Here is a 20,663-nt window from a genome sequence, read left to right as displayed (position 1 = left end):
TTCAGGAGTTCACTCAAACTCATGTCCATCGAGTCAGTGATGCCATCCAGCCATCTCATCCTCTGTCGTCTCCTTCTCCTCCTGCCCCCAATCCCTCCCAGCATCAGAGTCTTTGCCAATGAGTCAACTCTTCGCATGATGTGGCCAGAGTATTGGAGTTTCAGCGTCAACATCAGTCCTTCCAATGAACACCCAGGACTGATCTCCTTTAGGATGGACTGGTTGTATCTCCTTGCAGTCCAAGGGATTCTCAAGAGTCTTCTCCAACACCACAGTTCAACAGCATCAATTCTTCGGCGCTCAGCCTTCTTCACAGTCCAACTCTCACATCTATACATGACCACTGGAAAAACCATAGCCTTGACTAGACAGACCTTTGTTGGCAAAGTAATATCTCTGCTTTTCAATGTGCTATCTAGGTTGGTCATAACTTTCCTTCCAAGGAGTAAGCGTCTTTTAATTTCATGGCTGCAATCACCATCCGCAGTGATTTTGGAGCCCCAAAAAATAAAGTCTGACACTGTTTCCACTGTTTCCCCTGTTTCCCCATCTATTTCCCATGAAGTGGTGGGACCAGATGCCTTGATCTTAGTTTTCTGAATGTTGAGCTTTAAGCCAACTTTGTCACTCTCCTCTTTCACTTTCATCAAGAGGCTTTTTAGTTCCTCTTCACTTTCTGCCATAAGGGTGGTGTCATCTGCATATCTGAGGTTATTGATATTTCTCCTGGCAATCTTGATTCCAGCTTGTGCTTCTTCCAGCCCAGCGTTTCTTTCTATAGTTGTATACAATGTTGTGTTCATTTCTGTTTGACAGCAAAGTGATTCAGTGATACACACACATTCTTTTTCATATTCTTTTCCATGATGACTTATCACAAGATATTGAATCTAGTTCCCTGGGCTATGCTTTGTCGTTTAGTCATTCTCTATATCATCGTTGGCATCTGCTAACCCCAAGCTCTCTCTCCGTCCCTCTCCTGCCCCCCTCCCTTGGAAACCACAAGCCTGTTCTCTGTGCTGTGAGTCTGTTCCTGTTTCATAGATAAGTTCATTTGTGTCATATTTTAGATTCCTTGTGTAAGTAATATCATATGATATTTCTCCTTCTGTCAGACTTACTTCGCTTAGAATGATCATCTCTAGGTCCACCTACGTTGCTACAAATGGCATTATTTCATTCTTTTCTATGGCTGAATTGCATTCTGTTGTATATATGTACTACATCTTCTTTATTTGTTTATCTGCTGATGGACATTTAAGCTGTTTCCATGTCTTGGCTATTGTGAATAGTGCTGAAATGAACATAGAGGGGCATGTATGTTTTGAATTATAGTTTTGTTCAGACATCCGCTCAGGAGTAGGATTGCTGGGTCAGACAGCAACTCTATTTTTAGCTTTTTGAAGAACCTCCATACTGTTCTCTTTTTAGTGGTTATGCCAGGTACATTCCCACAATAGTGTAGGAGGGTTCCCTTTTTTCCACAGCCTTTCCAGAACTTGCTATCTGCAGGCTTTCTAACGATGACCTTTCTGACTGGTGTGAATTGGTGCCTCTTTGTAGTTTTGATTTGATGCCACCCTTTCTTGGTAGATGTGGTGTGAGCACATATGACCGCATGAACAGGAGCTTGTCTGCTCTCCAAAGTCAAGGATGTTCAGCATGCGCCTGACTTTCATCTTTGAAAAGGAAACCTTCCCCCTTTATGAAATGGAGCAGGACCCTATGGTCCTTGCCCCCGCCATGAACCATGGCCTCTGCCTGCCTTTTGCCTGTGGAAAACTTTGGTCAAAGAATAAGTTTAATCAGAGAAGTGAGAATTGCGGAAAACAAAGGAAAACAGTTAAAGGAGATTAAATAATAATAATGTCATCATTCAGCACAGTCAAGGACTTTTACTTCTTTCTCACAGGCTATAGATAATATTCTGAGCCATATCCTGTGAGCTGTCTTACACATACAAAACACCAGGCGGAGAAGTTATACATGATGATCAGACCACACCCAGGACATGAGCTGCCACAGTTCCGAGAACTGGCCTCAGAGAACTGGGGACAAATGGACCCTGGAAATGAAGATTAACTGTACCTAAAGCAACCAAGATGATGCTGGTCAGACCACTGATGACCAATTTGAAGATGACTGTCAGAGCTGACCGTGCCATTTCTGCATGCAGCCCTCCTCCCACACTCTGTCTATTAAAGCTCTCACCCCCCAGCTTGTCGTGCTGGTGGTGGTGGTGGGTGGGCGTTGGCCTTTGCACAGGCATCAGCCACCCTGCCCCCAGTCGCTGGCATCTGAAATAAAGCAAAGTTTCCTTTCCGCCAACGGGGCTGCTTATTGGCTTTTGAGCTGTGAGCAGCCGGGCCCAGCACACAGCTTTCTGTAACATTTATACTCATACTTGTTTATGCTCACTCAGCATTAAATGGTCCTCCTGCCTTCTAGAATTATTGCACTTTCCTGAATGTATAATTTTTTAGTAGAAAAGTAGGCATGAATGAGGAGGATGAGAGAAGAGGCTGGAGCTCGGTAGATTTATGTGTGTTCTCTTCAGATAATCAGTTCTGTTCAGTTCAGTCACTCAGTTGTGTCTGACTCTTTGCAAGCCCATGGACTGCAGCACTCCAGGCTTCCCTGTCCATCACCAAGTCCTGGAGCTTACTCAGACTCACGTCCATTGAGTCAGTGATGCTATCCAACCATCTCATCCTCTGTCATCCCCTTCTCCTCCCACCTTCTACCTTTCCCAGCATCAGGGTCTTTTCCAATGACTCAGCTCTTTGCATCACGTGGCCAAAGTATTGAGTTTCAGCTTCAGCATCAGTCCTTCCAAAGAATATTCAGGACTGATTTCCTTTAGGATGAACTGGTTGGATTTCCTTGCAGTCCAAGGGACTCTCAAGAGTCTTTTCCAGCATCACAGTTCAAAAGCATCAATTCTTTGGTGCTCAGCTTTCTTTATGGTCCAACTCTCACATCCATACATAGCAACTGGAAAAACCATAGCTTTGACTAGATGAAACTTTGTCGGCAAAGTAATGGATATTCAGAGAATATGGATATTCAGAGAATATCCAACTACTAAAGAAAGCTAAAACTTATTAAACAAAACAACTGCCAAGGAGGGAGAGAGAGAAAAAGAGGGCTCCAGAGTGCAGGTCATGGCTGGGAGGCTCCACCTGGTCACATGCTGTTTGCTCGCTGGCCAGGACGTCCTGGTGCCCTTGACGTTGCTCTAGCAGAGGACACCCGCAGCACCCATGTTACCGTCACGTCGGGAGGAAGGAGCAGCAGAGATGCGCTGATGTGCTGGGCTGCCGTCCGGTCTGGCACAGTTGTAAACACGTGTTGTATTTAGCTTTACTTTTCCATTAAGGCCAGGGAAGGGGACCAGGAAATGCATTCCACCCCTTCCTCCAGTGAGCAGGTGGGGCAGTGCCAGGTGCTGGGGAACGGAAAGTGGCAGCTGGTGCCCAGATTCTCTGGGTCCTGACCCGACCGGGCGACCTCTTACTGCTCTGTGGCTGCAGAGGAGAATGCCTCCAGCTCCCATGGAAATAACTTGATTACCCACGTTAGGTTCTTAAGCTACGGCTTTTTCTACTGAATCAAGATTGCTCTACGAGTGAGTCCCACTGACAACTTCAATGACAATTTAATTTTATAACTGGTCATTCACAGGGAAAAAAACAAAAACCAAGAAACCAAATTAAAACACACACACATACACACACACACACACACACACACACACACACACACACAGAGCATGAGAGATATATGTGGTTAGATCAATAACTAGTCAATTCAGTAAAAGGTTAAGAAAATGCTTTCAGGTTTTATTAAGAATCTCAACTCTTTCTAAGCAGTAAAGGCCAGTAAGTATCTAACTGCACTGGACAGAGATTCTGTTGATATGTGTGACAAAAGAGAAGTTCGAGAAGCGTCACACTGTTTCAACAAAAGGGTAAAATGAAAACAATTTATAGGAGGTGTAAGGGATGTGTGAATATTAAGAGTGCACATAAAAACTTCCGACCAAACCAGTAATATTCTAAGTTCCCCCTGGAGTGACGATAGATATCTTTTGATAGCAATGGCAAGAAACAAGACAATTTAAGATTGAGGACTGAAGCTGAAACTACCTCCCATGAACTCCCGAGGATACAGAGAAAGAGGGTCACTCTGAAGGGGATTTGGTCAAACTACTAGAGATTATTGAGAATAATTCCTCAGTTTTTGAAGAAGGGATGTAGGGTTTTAAACAAACACAATTTTATATCTCCTCTGAATGCCCCATCTGCAACAGACTCATTAATACTTTTTACTTAAAGAGAAAAGTCCACGACAACTTTTTCATTTCAAAAAGACTTACCCAAACGGCCAGGTTTATAGCCATCTTGAATAAACTCAAATTAAAAATGGCAGATAAGTATGGGTCTTAAAAAGCTCTTTTAAACACAGGCAGAACACTCTCCGATATAAATCACAGAGACATCTTTTTCAATCCAGCTCCCAGAATAATGGAAATAAAAGCAAAAATAAACAATTGGGCCCTACTTAAGCTCAAAAGCTTTTGCAGAGCAAAGGAAACAATAAACAAAATGAAAAGACAGCCCACAGTTGGGAGAAAATATTTGCAAATGATGTGACTGATAAGGAATTAGTCTCCAAAATTTACAAACAGCTCATGATGCTTAGTAGCATCAAAACAAACAACCCACTCAAAAAATGGGCAGAAGACCTGAATAGACATTTCTCCAAAGAGGAAATACAGATGGCCAATAGGCACATGAAAAGATATTCAACATCGCTAGTTATTAGAGAAATGCAAATCAAAAGCACAATGAGATGTCACCTCACACTGGTCAGAATGGCTATCATAAAAAAAAAAATCCGCAAACAACAAAAGTTGGAGAGGGTGTGGAGAGAAGGGAACCCTCCTGCACTGTTGATGGGAATGTAAATTGGTACAGCCACTATACAGAACAGTTTGGAGATTCCTAAAAAAACTAAAAATAGAACTACCATATGACCCTACAATCCCACTCTTGGGCATACATTTGAGAAAACCATGGCCTGAATAGATACATGTACCCCACTGTTCACTGCAGCAGTTTACAATAGCTAAGACATGAAAGCAACCTACATGTCCATCAACGGGGGAATGGATAAAGAAGATGTGGTACACACACACACACACACACACACACACACACAGGAATATTACTCAGCCATTAAAAAGAATGAAACAATGCCATCTGTAACAACATGGATGGACTTAGAGAATGTATACCGAGTGAAGTAAGACAGAGAGAAGGAGGAGAAATATCATATGACTTTCCTTATATGTGGGATCTAACAAGAAATGATACAGATGAACTTACTTACAAAACAGAGGCTCAAAGACTTAGAAAACGAACTTACGGTTGCCAAGGTGAAGGAATAAGGTAGGCACTTTGGGAAGGTCATGTTTACACTGCTATATTAAAACGGATAACCGGCAAAGACCTATTGTACAGCACATGGAACTCTGCTCAGTGTTACGTGGCAGCCTGAATGGGAGGGAGGTCTGGGGGAGAAAGGATACTTGTATATGTATGGCTGAGTCCCTTTGCTGTACACACACACAACAGTATTAATCGGCTATACCCCAACACAAAATAAATTTTTAAAAAAAGCTCTTTTATTTTTCAGGCTTTAATTAGAATTCAAAAATTTGGGTCAGAGACAGTGGGTCTTAGATGAGGATACAGCCTGAACGATTGTTCTGAAATTGTTTTCCAGAATTTCATTCTCCAGTCGGGCTTCATGGGGGGAACGCTGGTTAAACAGTTTTCTCTGAGATAATTTTAGAGCTGATTCCCCTAAAAGGCTGCTCAGTATTCTTCTCAGGGGCAGTCATCCTGGTGATGACGTCAAGAATGGCTGAGAGGAAAAGTCTTTCTAATGTTAATTCAACAGCCCAAGGAACCAAGTCCAAAAGTTCCCTTAAGTGGAAGTGAGGACTCTCAGCTCAGGCAAGCAACCCCTGCTAACATTGGGTACTCACACACTGCACTACGAATTTGAACTTATTCTTGGCAGTCAGTTACGACGAGCATGAGACTACAAAAGCAGCCGTATCTGCAGAACACACAAATAAAATGCGTCCAGAATAGGAGCAAGTCGTTTCCATTGCTGCTAAGAACAACTCTAAGACTTGGGAAATTCAGTCTACAAAATAAAACTGACCAGATCAAACAGAAAAGTCTATTCTTTGTCTTCCAATATATGAGCGTGTTCTCTGTAAGACAGCTTGATTCCCACCCACTTAGTTACTTCAGTATGGGTTTGGACATTTGGTCTTCAACGCTTTCTGGGATCGTGCTGGAGGCAACACGATTAAAACCATCCCAATCTGTCTGGGGCCAGAGAAAATCTTCTGGGGGAGAGTTCTATCATGAAAAGATGGGCCACACTTAAGTCATTTTTTCCCCTTTACTTTCCTAATTTCATATGCAATGAATATGTAATTAATATTTGATTCCTATTCCATATGGGATGAAAACAGATGACCTTGTCTTAGGAAACTACATTTAAAAATTAAACCTAAAACTCTACAGTGCCAAAGTAAAATGGAAAGATCAGTGAAGTATCCAGTGATCCTCATTTGTCACCTTCTCCTAAATTGTGCATAATGCCCAACAATAGAAATTGTCTGTCTCCTTTGAAAATGAACTTATGGTTGCCAGGGTGAAGGGATAGTAGGGAGGTTGGGATGGTCATGTACACACTGCTGTGTTTAAAATGGATAACCAACAAAGACCTACTGAACAGCACAGGGAACTCCGCTCAGTGTCACGTGGCAGCCCGGACGGGAGGAGGGTTTGGGGGAGAATGGACACGTGTATGTATGGCTGAGCCCTTCTGCTGTTCACCTGAAACTTTCACAATGTTGTTAATCGGCTATACCCCAATATGAGATAAAAAGTTAAAGAAATTATGTCTATCTTGTTTATAGCTCTATCCTTACTCCTAGTTTAGTGGCAGCAATTAATAGATACAAGTAGATGTGCATTGACTTATATCTTCTCCAAGTCTTTTTTTTTTGCCCATACAGGGAGGCTTGCAGAATCTTAGTTCTCTGACCAGGGGACCAAACCTGGGCTTCTGGCAGTGAAAGCACCAAGTCCCAACCGTTGGACCGCCAGGGAATCCCCTTCCCCGACTCTTATAATGCGTTAGCTCAGTGTGGTAGGTTGAACGATGTTCCCCAAATTTAAGGTTCACCACCTCAGAGTGCGGCCTTATCTCAAAACAGGGTCTTTGCAGATGTCATGGTTAAGTTAAGGCCCAGAGATGCAGAGAAGGTCATGTGAAGATGGAGGCAGAGATGGGAATGCTGTCCGGGGATGCCAGGGATGGCTGGCAACCAGTGGAAGCCCAGAAGAGGCAGGCAAGTATCCTTATTGAGAGCCTTCAGGGAAAGCGAGGGCCCGCCTACACCTGGAGTTCAGACTCCAGCCTCCAGGATATGAAAGAACAAATCTGTGTTGCAAGCCACACAGTTTATGGTATTTTGATACAGCAGCTCTAGGAAACTCATATGCTCAAGAAAAATGAGATAAATGTAAACAACTCTGTTTATCATCAACCATTCCAATATGACAGGATTTCTCCCTCTTCTCATTCTGAAGATGGGCATTCTGTAATGGTATTTAAATAGGGTTATTTGATGTTTTAGGATTTCATAAGAATATTATTAATGAACTTATCTATTAATGTCTGACTGTTTTGACATTGCAAAGAGCCAACTCATTGGAAAAGACCCTGATGCTGGGAAAGATCAAAGGCAAAGGGAGAAAGGGGTGACAGAGGATGAGATGGTTGGGTTGCACCATCAACTCAGTGGACGTGAGTTTGAGCAAACTTCGGGAAATAGTGGGGGACACAGGAGCCTGGCGTGCTGCAGTCCATGAATCAGCACAGGCGGTTCATACTTCTGAGAACCGTGCTTTACTTTGTCCATACTCTTCATGAGGTTGTCAACCTCTCCAAGTCAAGAAATGTATTTTTCTTCCCTTTGTAACCTTTGTGTTTTGCAGGGAATTAGTGATATGAAAGAAATGTGAATCAGGGTCAATGATATCACAAAATTAAGTCAGATAAAGGTGATCAAAAACAAACTACATGAATTCCATTTCTGGGTATATATATGAGAAAAAAACCAAAGCCACTTACTGGGAAAGATACACACACCCCAATGTTAGAGCAGCGTTTTTACAGTAACTAAGAAGCAACCTAAGTGGCCATCAGCAGAATGAATGGATAAAGATGTGGTGCGTGTTATCCCATATATAGCAACTGAACAACAACAATATGTGGAATCCAAACTAGGAAACGAATTTATCTACAAAATAGAAACAGACTCTAGAGAACACACTTGTAGTTAACAAGGGGGAGGGCGTAGGGAAGAGATGGACTGGGAGTTTGGGGTTAGCAGATGCAAACTATAGAGAATGGATAAACAACAAGGCCCTATTGTGCCACACAGGGAACTGTACACGCTATCTCGTAATAAACCTTATGGAAAAGAAAAAAAAATTCTTCAAACTGAAAAAAAAATGCTTCTCTTGCGCTGACATAAAGTACTACAAGAGGCTCCAGCTGTCCCAGCAACCTCCCCCCCACACCTCCTGGAATGTGGAAATAATGAACTTGATCTAAAACACACATTCCCTGGGAGTTTGAAAGGCTTCCACCGTCCAGGCCCCGCTGTGTTCCAGGACAGGGATAATTGGCGGTGGGTTAGCCACGCACTTGGAGTTACCGACAACCTCTGTATCGCACAGCAGTCGGCAAGCCCTCCCCTCCCCAGTTTAACTCTGAAGTGTCTCTGAAATCACCGTCTCCCATGCAGGCCTGAGTGCCACCACCTTGATCCCTGCTCGCAGCATCGCTCCCTCCCCATTGCCATTGTCCCAGCTGCCGCAGTCACTTGGAGGCGCTTCTCCGCCACCCGAAGCTCACAAGCCCACACCCAAGCTCTTGGCCTAACTGTGAGGCTGTCATTGCTGGACAGGGATGATCCCTCAGCCTCCTTGCCGGGATATTCCCGCGATAATGAAGAAGGTTCCAGGATATTCCTGTGATAACAAAGAATGTTTAGTTCCTAAACCAGCACAGGCGGTTCATACTTCTGAGAACCGTGCTCTACTTTGTCCATATTCTTCACTAGGTTGTCAACCTCTCCAAGTCAAGAAATGTGTTTTTCTTCCCTTTGTAACCTTAGTGTTTTGCAGGGAATTAGTGATACGGAAGAAATGTGAAACAGGGTCAAAGATATCACAAAATTAAGTCAGATAAAGATGATCAAAAGCAAACTACATGAATTCCATTTCTGGGTATATATATATGAGAAAAAAACCAAAGCCACTAATTGGAAAAGATACACGCACCCCAATGGTACAGCAGCATTTCTACAATAACTAAGAAGCAACCTAAGTGGCCATCAGCACATGAGTGGACAAAGAAGATGTGCTCTCCTACATTGCAGGCACATTCTTTACCAGCTGAGTTATGCGGGAAGCCTATATATATATATATATGTAAAACTACTCAGCCATAAAAAGAATGTAATTTGCCATTTGCAGCAACATGGATAGACTTGGAGGGCATTATGCTAAGTGAAATAAGTCAGACATAGAAAGACAAATACTATAAGATATCACCTGTATGTGGAATCTAAAAAATTTAAAACTAGTGAATATAACAACAAAAAAAGCAAACTCACAGATACAGAGAACAGACTAGTGGTTACCACTGGGGAGTGGGAAAGGGGGGTAAGGTAGGGGTAGGGGACTAAGAGGTACAACTATTAGGTATACAGTAAGCTACAAGAATCTATTGTACCATATGGAGAATATAGCCAGTACTTTATAATAACTATAAATGGAATACAACCTTTATATATCATGAATCATCATATTGTACATCTGTAACCTATGCAATATTGTACATAAAGTAAATTTCAATTAAATTTTTTTAAAAAAGTAAACTACAACTACAATCTAGGTTTTACACATCTATTTCATCCACAAATGACCCTAAAACTGGGGAAAACGGAAAAATCTATAGAATCAATCTTTTACACTCACAGTCGTTATGCTGATTTGGCAGAAATGGAGAGACATCACGAGAGTGTGCCTGGCACTATGATGTTGATGCTAGGGGACATTTGCTAAAGATGAGAAGTCCCCCTTTCTTGAATAAGATTTTTTTCAAGATCTTGGCTGCCAAGCAGACTTGAGGGACAGTTACCTTCTGGTAAGAATGCAGTGACAAGGCACGCCACCCCTGCCACGACATTGCTGGCCGCAAACGGTAGGCGCCGACCAAAACGCTCAATGGTTAGTAAGATCAAGAGGGCTCCTGGCAGCTCCACAACTCCCGAGATGAAAAAGTCGATATAGAGGTTGCCTCCTATAATTCCCAGGCGCATGACGAGTCCTTGATAAACCACAGCACTTGTGAACCTGGAGTAACATCGAAAGACAACAGAGAACAAGTGAGAGAGAACTTCCACCTGATCTGGAGAGAGGGATGCGTTGTAAATTTGACACAAGCTTTTGAATCCATCACAAACCAAACTTACCAAGCAAACATAAGTATAAGTGTGCACTTCCTCATTTGGGGAGTTCTCACCAGATCTACAAAGGATGGATTACTAACTTCCTCATCCGTAACAGTGATCTATACAAGAGAAGCAGATTTTCAGTAGGAATACACAGCAAGAGACATCTGCATATTATAGATTCGTCATTGACCAGATTCAAAGCTACCAAATGATCTTACTGAACCAATCAGGGTCTTTCATTATGACATCTTAGCACCTGAGTACAAAAATTTTGGTTCTCTAGCCTTTGTCCTAGGTCAGATTCTCAAAGGTGTGCTTGCTGCGCTGAGAATCAGCAGTTCTACGTGCTTGGAATAAACAAAGATAAAAGCTGTGTTCCAAAGTAAACCACATTTATGCATTGTCACATCGGAGAAAACAAGCATAAAGGTGGTGAAAGCAGGCTCTAAACAAGCTCCTTTATCTGTTAACTCCTCAAATCTTACGTTAACCAATACGCTAGAGTCATGGTAAGTTCTAGAGCAAGGCTGGCATCAACGGTGTCCTTTTGTTTCTTTCCGTGTACTGGAATCCAGCATCTTTTTGATAACAGGAAAATTCAGCTCATCCTTATTTGGCCATTCAAGAAGTTGGTCTTTCTCTAATTCAATTAAACAAATATTACTCTTTGCCTCCTATGAGTAAAGTACTAAAAAGGAAACAGCTGAACATACCCACTGCTTCCGGTCTTTTTTTTTTTTTTACAAATTTTTTTTTGCATTAAGTTTTGTGTATTTAAATATTGTACTAGAATAGTACTTATCTTGATTACTGAGCTTTTAAAATTCTTCTTCCTTTTTTGGCTGCATGAAGCGGTATGTTGGATCTTAAGTACCTTGACCAGGGATTGAACCCACACCCCCTGCAGTGGAAGCATGAAGCCTTAACCACTGGAATGCCAGGGAAGTCCCTCTGCTTCTAATTCTGTGTGCTGAAGAGACTGTAACTCAGTCTCCTGCAGTGACTGCTGTGTCACACTTCCATGCACTTGCATAGTGTTACTTCTGCCTGAAGAACTCTTACTCTCCCTGGTTCTGCCGGTCTTCCCTAACCTCAGGTAGAATTGGCGATCTCCACTCTGCACCTCCACTTACTAGACTTCTATCACAGGCTCTACACAATTGCGTGCCTTTATAGGTCTACATATTCTTCTCCCTGCGTGAGCTCTGGAGTTCTTGGCGGGCAGAGACTGTATTGTAGCACCAAGCAAAGTGCCTGGTCTCCAACCAATATTTGGGTGATGACTGAGTGCTGAAACAGGAAGTCAAGTGCCTTGGCCATGACTCTGTGCTGAGTGTAGCCCTTGGTCTTCGTCCTTCTGCTAAGTGAGATCCCTGGTTAGTGAAAACAGGACCCTCATTGTCTGTTTGCTCAACTCCAGATCTGTTCCAGACTGAGTGGAAAGCTTGGCAAATTTTCCCCAAGCCTTTGTGTTGGAATTTGACTTAAATTCTCATGGATAGTACCTTGTCATCACCTGTTCTAAACATTACATTCAATGGATCAACCAAATCTTGACATCTGTTGCCTATGCTTGCTCCGAGGAAAGTCACACACACAAAAAGAAGGCTGCAAAATGAATACTTTAGATCATTTTATTTTCCTAAGTCTTTCTGACACTGTATTTCTTCTATCATTGTTGTTTAGTCACCAAGTCATGTTAGACTCTTTTGTGACCCCGTGGACTGTAGTCCACTAGGTTCCTCTGTCCATGGGATTTCCCAGGCAAGAATATTGGAGTGGGTTGCTATTTCCTTCTCTAAGGGATCTTCCCAACCCAGGAATCAAACCTGCCTCTCCAGCATTGCAGGCAGATTCTTCACCACTGAGCCACCAGGAAAACTTGTATTCCTTCTATAACAAGACACAAAGTTTTCACACATCAAAATCTCAAAATTAGGATGTGTCCTGTAACTCAGCTGATAAGAAAGTAATGAGCCACAGCTTCAATAGCATGGCTTTTCTCACTGAGCGGTACATAAAATGATGATGCGTCTCTAAATTAACAGTATCCTAGGATCAATGAAACAATAGTAGTTTCCATAGCAACACTAATGGAAGACTGCTAATTGATTCAACCATGCATTCTTTCCATCCCCCTTTGGATAATAGAACCCACAGAATTTATTTAGGCTCATGGCTGCCTAGTTAAAGTCATATTTTCTAGCCTCTCTTTCAGTTGTGGGTGGTCCAGTGACCAAGATCTCAGCAACGACGTGGGAGTAGAAGCCATGTGTACAAGTTCTGGGTCCCATCCTTTAAAAAGGAAATGGTTTGGTCTTCATTCACGGTTTCCCCCTTCCTGAGGGATGGAGGAATTTCACACTGGTGAAATGGCTTTGATCATACAACCTATTGCAGGTGATAATGGAGAAATGAGATAAATGGAACCTGGGTCCTGGGTGACCTCATGGGGCAGAGCTACCTTCAGGGCTGGGCTACTCACCTCTGCGTGGGCATGTAATAGAAAAAGGCACTTTTCTATTTTTTGTCACTGTATTTTTGGAGATCTCTGTTACAGCAGCAAGTTGACCTGTCCTATAAGTAATGCAATCCTTATTAAAATGTTCCCTGAGCTGATCTTCAAAATTCTAAGACCCCCTACCCTCACCTCTGCTGTTCCAAAAACAAATCAGGAATACCAGAAGCAAAAGAATTTAGTATGTCCCAACAATACAGTTGGCTCTTCACATCCACAGGTTCTGCCTCTGTGGATTCAACCAGTGGTGGGGCCTGTGACTGATTGAACCCATGGATGCAGAACTTGGGGATACGGAGCATCAGCTGAGACCCATTCTGTACAAGGGTCTTGAGCGTCTGAGAATTTTGGTATCTGCAGAGGGTCTTTGAACCAATATTCCACAGATACCAGGGGAAAACTATATTTTTACATGGTTGGTTATCAAAATATTTTTCACAATTAGTTTCTATATATTGCCCATATTAAAATGGCTAACGCCTACTTCTTAGATTCTGGGCTAATGAATTGATGAATTGAAATGTAGCATGAAATATTCCATTTAATTCTCATCAAGACTCTCTAAAGTGAGTACTCTTCAGGGTTCTATTGTATAAATAAGTAAACCAAGGCTTAGCACACAAGGATTCAATAGAAAAAGGGTGGCTAAGCCTAGGATGTGAAGTCCAGGCAGTTGATGAGAGCTTCTATTCCTCATCGTCTTACCGCACTACTGAACATATTAAAACTTTTTATTCTAGAAGGCTTCTCTGTGGTTTATGGTAACTTCTATATAATTTTAGAGAAGGACATTATGACCAAAAAGCTAATCTTTAGTTAAAACACTGTTTTATGGAAAAGGTGGCCTTGATGAAAATGATTTAGATTTTGAGGATCTTTAAATTCCAGATTAAAACCACTCATTATATGAGGGCAGCTTTCCTCCATGGATGGATGATCACTCCAGCAGCTCTTTTCTTTTCACTTAGGGTTTTTCCCCAACTCAGACTTGGGGTCATGTTTATGTCAGACTGTTCTCTTCTCTCCAGGAAGTTCCTGACAGCATTGATCATCTGCACATGAGCACCACGATCACCCAGAGCACAGAGGGGGACAAGCTTTCCTTTCTGACAGCAATATTCACAACGATTTACTCAGTTCAGTCAGTTCAGTTCAGTCACTCAGTCATGTCCAACTCTTTGCGACCCCACGGACAGCAGCATGCCAGGCCTCCCTGTCCATCACCAACTCCCAGAGTTCACTCAAACTCATGTCCACTGAGTCGGTGATGCCATCCAACCATCTAATCTTCTGTCATCCCCTTCTCCTCCCACCTTCAATCTTTCCCAGCATCAGGGTCTTTTCCAATGAGTCAGTTCCAATGAGCATCGGTGGCCCAAGTATTGGAGTTTCAGCTTCAACATCTGTCCTTCTGATGAACACCCAGGACTGATCGCCTTTAGGATGGACTGGTTGCATCTCCTTGCAGTCCAAGGGACTCTCAAGAGTCTTTTCCAACACCACAGTTCAAAAACATCAATTCTTCAGCACTCAGCTTTCTTTATAGTCCAACTCTCACATCCATACATGACCACTGGGAAAACCATATCCTTGACTAGACAGACAGAACTTTGTTGGCAAAGTAATGTCTCTGCTTTTTAATATGCTGTCTAGGTTGGTCATAACTTTCCTTCCAAGGAGTAAGTGTCTTTTAATTTCATGGCTGCAGTCACCAAATGCAGTGATTTGGGAGCTCCAAAAATAAAGTCAGCCACTGTTTCCCCATCTATTTGCCATGAAGTGATGGGACTGGATGCCATGATCTTTGTTTTCTGAATGTTGAGCTTTAATCCAATTTTTTCAGTCTCCTCTTTCACTTTCATCAAGAGGCTCTTTAATTCTTCTTCAATTTCTGCCATAAGGGTGGTGTCATCTGCATATCTGAGGTGATTGATATTTCTTCCGGCAGTCTTGATTCCAGCTTCTGTTTCATCCAGCCCGGAATTTCACATGATGTACTCTGCATGTAAGTTAAATAAGCAGGGTTACAATATACAGCCTTGACGTACTCCTTGCGTGATTTGGAACCAGACTGTTGTTCCATGTCCACTTCTAACTGCTGCTTTTTGACCTGCATACAGATTTCTCAGGAGGCAGGTCAGGTGGTCTGGTAAACCCATCTCTTTAAGAATTTTCCACAGTTTATTGTGATCCACATGTCTAAACAAACGTGGACGCTGTTTTAAGTCTAGAATTCCAGATCCAGGAGCCTGGAACCGTGCTTACTGTCTGAAGCCCATTTAGATTGATTTTCTGTTATTTGTTGCCAAAAGCAGAATTATTTCAAGAATTCAGTCCAGAACAATGCTTTTGCATAATAACAGAATATTTTAGGCAAAATAACTTTGCAATTAAGAATGAAAATAATTGCTTCACTACTCCAATTTACTCTGTAAGAATATTTAGTATTAGTTTTAATTTCAAACTTTTCATATTTAGAATCAAGCGGTCACATGATCTCTGCTTTTCCAAAGCACATGTTTAACACCTAATATATATCCTACAGCAAAAGAATATGCAGCACAGATAATAACTGAAGGTAATCAAGACCAATTTTCCCCATTCAGTAAATGAAAGGATTAATAGTGCTTCCAAGCAAGTGAGTATTTTGCCAATTTGAGAACAAATCCAGCTCATCTTTGATTTACTAACACACTGTCCACAGTGACGCAGATATTCTGAAAGATGACCCACTTTCTGGGTGTCCAAAGACCTCGGGAGACTAAAAGCCATATCTTGGATGGAATTCATCCAGGAAAGTCTTGGCAACCCATGCGCAATGACTGGTTCAGCGTCTACCCTTTTACAACAACTTCTAGCTCTGTATTTTGAAATGAAATCGTGCTTATTTTCTATCTCCAAAGTGTTTGCATAGTCTTAGATGTAAAAGAATAGAAATGCTATATTAGATTATTATAGATAGATGGACTTTAAACTTTGTTTTATTGAAATATAATTTACATCCAGTAGTATTTAGCAACTTTAAGCTACATTTCATGAAATTTTGACAAATGCGTCAAGTCACATAATCATCATTGCCATCATGATATGGAATATTTCTACCACCCCCAAAGGTTTCCTCCTGTCTCTGCAATCAATTCTTTCCCCCTGATGTTCAGCCCCTGGTAAACCCTCATCTGCTTTCTGTCATTAGTTTGCCTTCTAGAATTTCATGGAAGTGGAACCACACAGTATGTTATCTTGAGTATCTAACTTGGCTTTAGAGTTTGTCATACATTTATCCATCTAAGAGGTGCCTGCCTGCTCTCATTTGGAGCAAAGGAAGATGGGAAATGCTCTTGGAAACGGCTGTCTGTTTGGATCCTTGTTGCCTAGTAATGCCACTCGTTGAAAAAGGGGCTGCTCACAGGTAAACTGTACAGGTTGGTTTCCTGATATTCATTTACTGAATGGATGGCTATTTGTTCTATTTGTTTCCCAACTGTCTTTTAATTCTGCCAAGACTTTTGCTTTACATCAACAATGATGTACCCTGTGTTAAAAGCATACTTTATTCATCTTTCTTTGATTAATCAAGTTCTATTTATAATTCTTTCTGGTGCCTTTCTGAAACATTTCTTGAAGTTGACATTTTAGTTTAAATTGCCAAGGAAGAGAAAGACACTATAAATAACAATCTATTATAAATATGGTGTTCAGAGCCCTCCTGACAAGGGATTGGTTTCTGGACAAGAAACAAACTTACAGTTACCAGAGGAGAAAGGGTAGGAGGGATAAATTAGGAGTTTAGAATTAACATATACACATTATTATATATAAAATAACCAATAATGATCTCTGAATATCACAGGGAACTAAACTCAATATATTTTAATAATATATGAGGGAAAAGAGTCTGAAAAAATAGATATATGTATATGCAAAACGGAATCACTTTTCTGTAAACTTGAAACCAGTATGACACTGTAAATCAACTATACTTCAACAAAAAAAAATTTTTAAGAGATAAACAGCTCGGATCAGGCTAGAGATATTTTATTTTAGAACATTTTCTTACCAGCACATTATTTAAATAACCCCAAACTTTCATTCTCCTCCAATGAACTTTTGTTCAAAACAACTCGCCCCAATTTCTTCCCAGAACCTAATAAAAGCTAACCTTCCCTTCGTATCCTCAGACTGGGCTATGGTTCTCCTTAGCTCATATGTCGCGATGTGTAATGCCTCTGCTATTCCCAAATAAACTCATCTTTTAGTTCAGTTCAGTTCAGTTGCTCAGTTGTGTCCGACTCTTCGAGACCCCATGAATCGCAGCACGCCAGGCCTCCCTGTCCATCACCAACTCCCGGAGTTCACTCAGACTCTCGTCCAGCGAGTTGGTGATGCCATCCAGCCATCTCATCCTCTGTCGTCCCCTTCTCCTCCTGCCCCCAATCCCTCCCAGCATCAGAGTCTTTTCCAATGAGTCAACTCTTCGCATGAGGTGGCCAAAGTTTCAGCTTCAGCATCATTCCCTCCAAAGAAATCCCAGGGCTGATCTCCTTCAGAATGGACTGGTTGAATCTCCTTGCAGTCCAAGGGACTCTTGAGTCTTCTCCAACACCACAGTTCAAAAGCATCAATTCTTCGGCACTCAGCCTTCTTTACAGTCCAACTCTCACATCTATACATGACCACAGGAAAAACCATAGCCTTGACTAGACGAACCTTTGTTGGCAAAGTAATGTCTCTGCTTTTCAATATGTTATCTAGGTTGGACATAACTTTCCTTCCAAGGAGTAAGCGTCTTTTAATTTCATGGCTGCAGTCACCATCTGCAGTGATTTTGGAGCCCCCCAAAATAAAGTCTGACACTGTTTCCACTGTTTCCCCATCTATTTCCCATGAGCTGATGGGACCAGATGCCATGATCTTCGTTTTCTGAATGTTGAGCTTTAAGCCAACTTTTTCACTCTCCACTTTCACTTTCATCAAGAGGCTTTTTTAGTTCCTCTTCACTTTCTGCCATAAGGGTGGTGTCATCTGCATATCTGAGGTTATTGATATTTCTCCTGGCAATCTTGATTCCAGCTTGTGTTTCTTCCAGTCCAGCGTTTCTCATGATGTACTCTGCATAGAAGTTAAATAAGCAGGGGGACAACATACAGCCTTGACGTACTCCTTTTTCTATTTGGAACCAGTCTGTTGTTCCATGTCCAGTTCTAACTGTTGCTTCCTGACCTGCATACAGATTTCTCAAGAGGCAGGTCAGGTGGTCTGGTATTCCCATCTCTTTCAGAATTTCCCACAGTTTATTGTGATCCACACAGTCAAAGGCTTTGGCATAGTCAATAAAGCAGAAATAGATGTTTTTCTGGAACTCTCTTGCTTTTTCCATGATCCAGCGGATGTTGGCAATTTGATCGCTGGTTCCTCTGCCTTTTCGAAAACCAGCTTGAACATCAGGAAGTTCACGGTTCACATATTGCTGAAGCCTGGCTTGGAGAATTTTGAGCATTACTTTACTAGCGTGTGAGATGAGTGCAATTGTGCAGTAGTTTGAGCATTCTTTGGCATTGCCTTTCTTTGGGATTGGAATGAAAAACTGACCTTTTCCAGTCCTGTGGCCATTGCTGAGTTTTCCAAATTTGCTGGCATATTGAGTGCAGCACTTTCACAGCATCATCTTTCAGGATTTGGAATAGCTCAACTGGAATTCCATCACCTCCACTAGCTTTGTTCGTAGTGATGCTTTCTAAGGCCCACTTGACTTCACATTCCAGGATGTCTGGCTCTAGATGAGTGATCACACCAGCATGATTATCCAGGTCATGAAGATCTTTTTTGTACAGTTCTTCTGTGTATTCTTGCCACCTCTTCTTAATAACTTCTGATTCTGTTAGGTCCATTCCATTTCTGTCCTTTATCAAGCCCATTTTGCATGAAATGTTCCCTTGGTATCTCTAATTTTCTTGAAGAGATCTCTAGTCTTTCCCATTCTGTTGTTTTTTCTATTTCTTTGCATTGATCGCTGAAGAAGGCTTTCTTATCTCTTCTTGCTATTCTTTGGAACTCTGCATTCAGATGCTTATATCTTTCCTTTTCTCCTTTGCTTTTCGCTTCTCTTCTTTTTACAGCTATTTGTAAGGCCTCCCCAGACAGCCATTTTGCTTTTTTGCATTTCTTTTCCATGGGGATGGTCTTGATCCCTGTCTCCTGTACGATGTCATGGACCTCATTCCATAGTTCATCAGGCACTCTATCTATCAGATCTAGGCCCTTAGATCTATTTCTCACTTCAATTGCTGTTTATTTTGTCCAAGGTCAGCAGTATACACACCTGGTACCAGTGAGTGTTCAAAAATGGAGCCAATCTACTCTATATTAATATTATTTTTATAACTTTTTGGAGATACTCTGCTTCCAGATGATAATTCAGTTGGCATTAAAAAAAATCTTTTCCATTAGTAAACTGTAATTTATACTACAATGCACAAGTTAGGGAGATGCTTTTTAAAGGTACTCCTTTTGTAAAGACAACTGTCATTGTGCCTTCTGCAAAAAAGGAATAGATTTCTTTTATTATTAGATTTTCTTATATTTACCAGACATATTTAAAGTTAATCTGGCACTGGTGATCTCCGAGGCAGGGTTAAGGCAGGGTAATTTTTCAAGAATGTACACAGAGCAAAAGATGGTTGGAGAACCTTCCTACTCAAAGTGTGGTCCGCGAATCCACAGCCTTTTTGCCAGGGAACTTGTTAAAGATGCTCTACCTTGGATGAAGAAATCAGAATCTGCATTTTTTTCTTTAAAGAGGAGATTTGTAATTTTTCACTTTAGGCTGTGCTGGGTCTTGATTGCTGCAAGGGCTTTTCTCTAGTTGTGGTGAGCGGGTGCTCCTCTGTAGCTGTGGTGCATGGGCTTCTCATCGTGGTGGCTTCTCTTGCTGCAGAGGATGGGCTCTGGGACGTGCAGGCTTCAGTAGCTGAAGCTCCTGGGCTCCAGAGCACAGGCTCAGTAGTTGGGGTGCTCAGGTTTAGTTACCCCACGGCAGGTAGGATCTTCCCAGATCAGAGACTGAACCCATGTCTCCTTCATTGGCAGGTGGATTCTTTACCACTGAGTCTCCAGGGAAGCCCCAGAATCTGCATTTTAACAACCTCTCCGGAGACTCATGTGAGACGCCCAGGTGGTCCCTGAAGTCTTGCCTCACCTGCTGCCTCCTAGTATTATTCTTACTGGCCGGGAAGGAACTTGAGCCCCCTGAGTTGAAAGGGAAGAACCCAGCTGAGCAGCAGGGTCTGGTGCAGGCAGGGGAGGAGACGGTGTCGAGTGGTTGCATTTCCAGCCTTGCAATTTCACCTGGTGGATCTCAGTGGGTGGAGTTTTTAACAGTTGTCATTTGTCGCAAGGAAAAGTGAAGCCACCGATGAGCAGGGGAATTGATCACTTCTTGAATCCAATGCCAACTTTGTGTCATCGCAAATTCCCCACAGGCTCTGTTCTCTAGAAACGTTTTGTAAGAAGTCTGTGTAAGCAAAA

At 42.0% G+C, this 20,663-nt stretch overlaps 1 protein-coding gene across 1 annotated transcript in view; it reads right to left on the bottom strand.

Moving 5' to 3' along the window:
- SLC22A3 (solute carrier family 22 member 3) overlaps positions 1 to 20,663 on the bottom strand; it is a 99,218-nt gene that overhangs the window by 11,963 nt on the left and 66,592 nt on the right. Inside the window, exons 6-7 of the mRNA XM_055536143.1 lie at positions 10,640 to 10,737; positions 10,306 to 10,520 (exon numbers count right to left, since the gene is read on the bottom strand). Coding sequence (XP_055392118.1) covers positions 10,306 to 10,520; positions 10,640 to 10,737 — 313 coding nt within the window. The remainder of the gene's footprint in view (positions 1 to 10,305; positions 10,521 to 10,639; positions 10,738 to 20,663) is intronic.

Source organism: Bubalus kerabau, chromosome 9, assembly GCF_029407905.1.
Source record: "Bubalus kerabau isolate K-KA32 ecotype Philippines breed swamp buffalo chromosome 9, PCC_UOA_SB_1v2, whole genome shotgun sequence".
Lineage (NCBI taxonomy): Eukaryota > Metazoa > Chordata > Mammalia > Artiodactyla > Bovidae > Bubalus > Bubalus kerabau.
The sequence above is the reverse complement of the archived record's forward strand: the minus strand, read 5'-3'. Positions and strand labels throughout refer to the sequence as shown.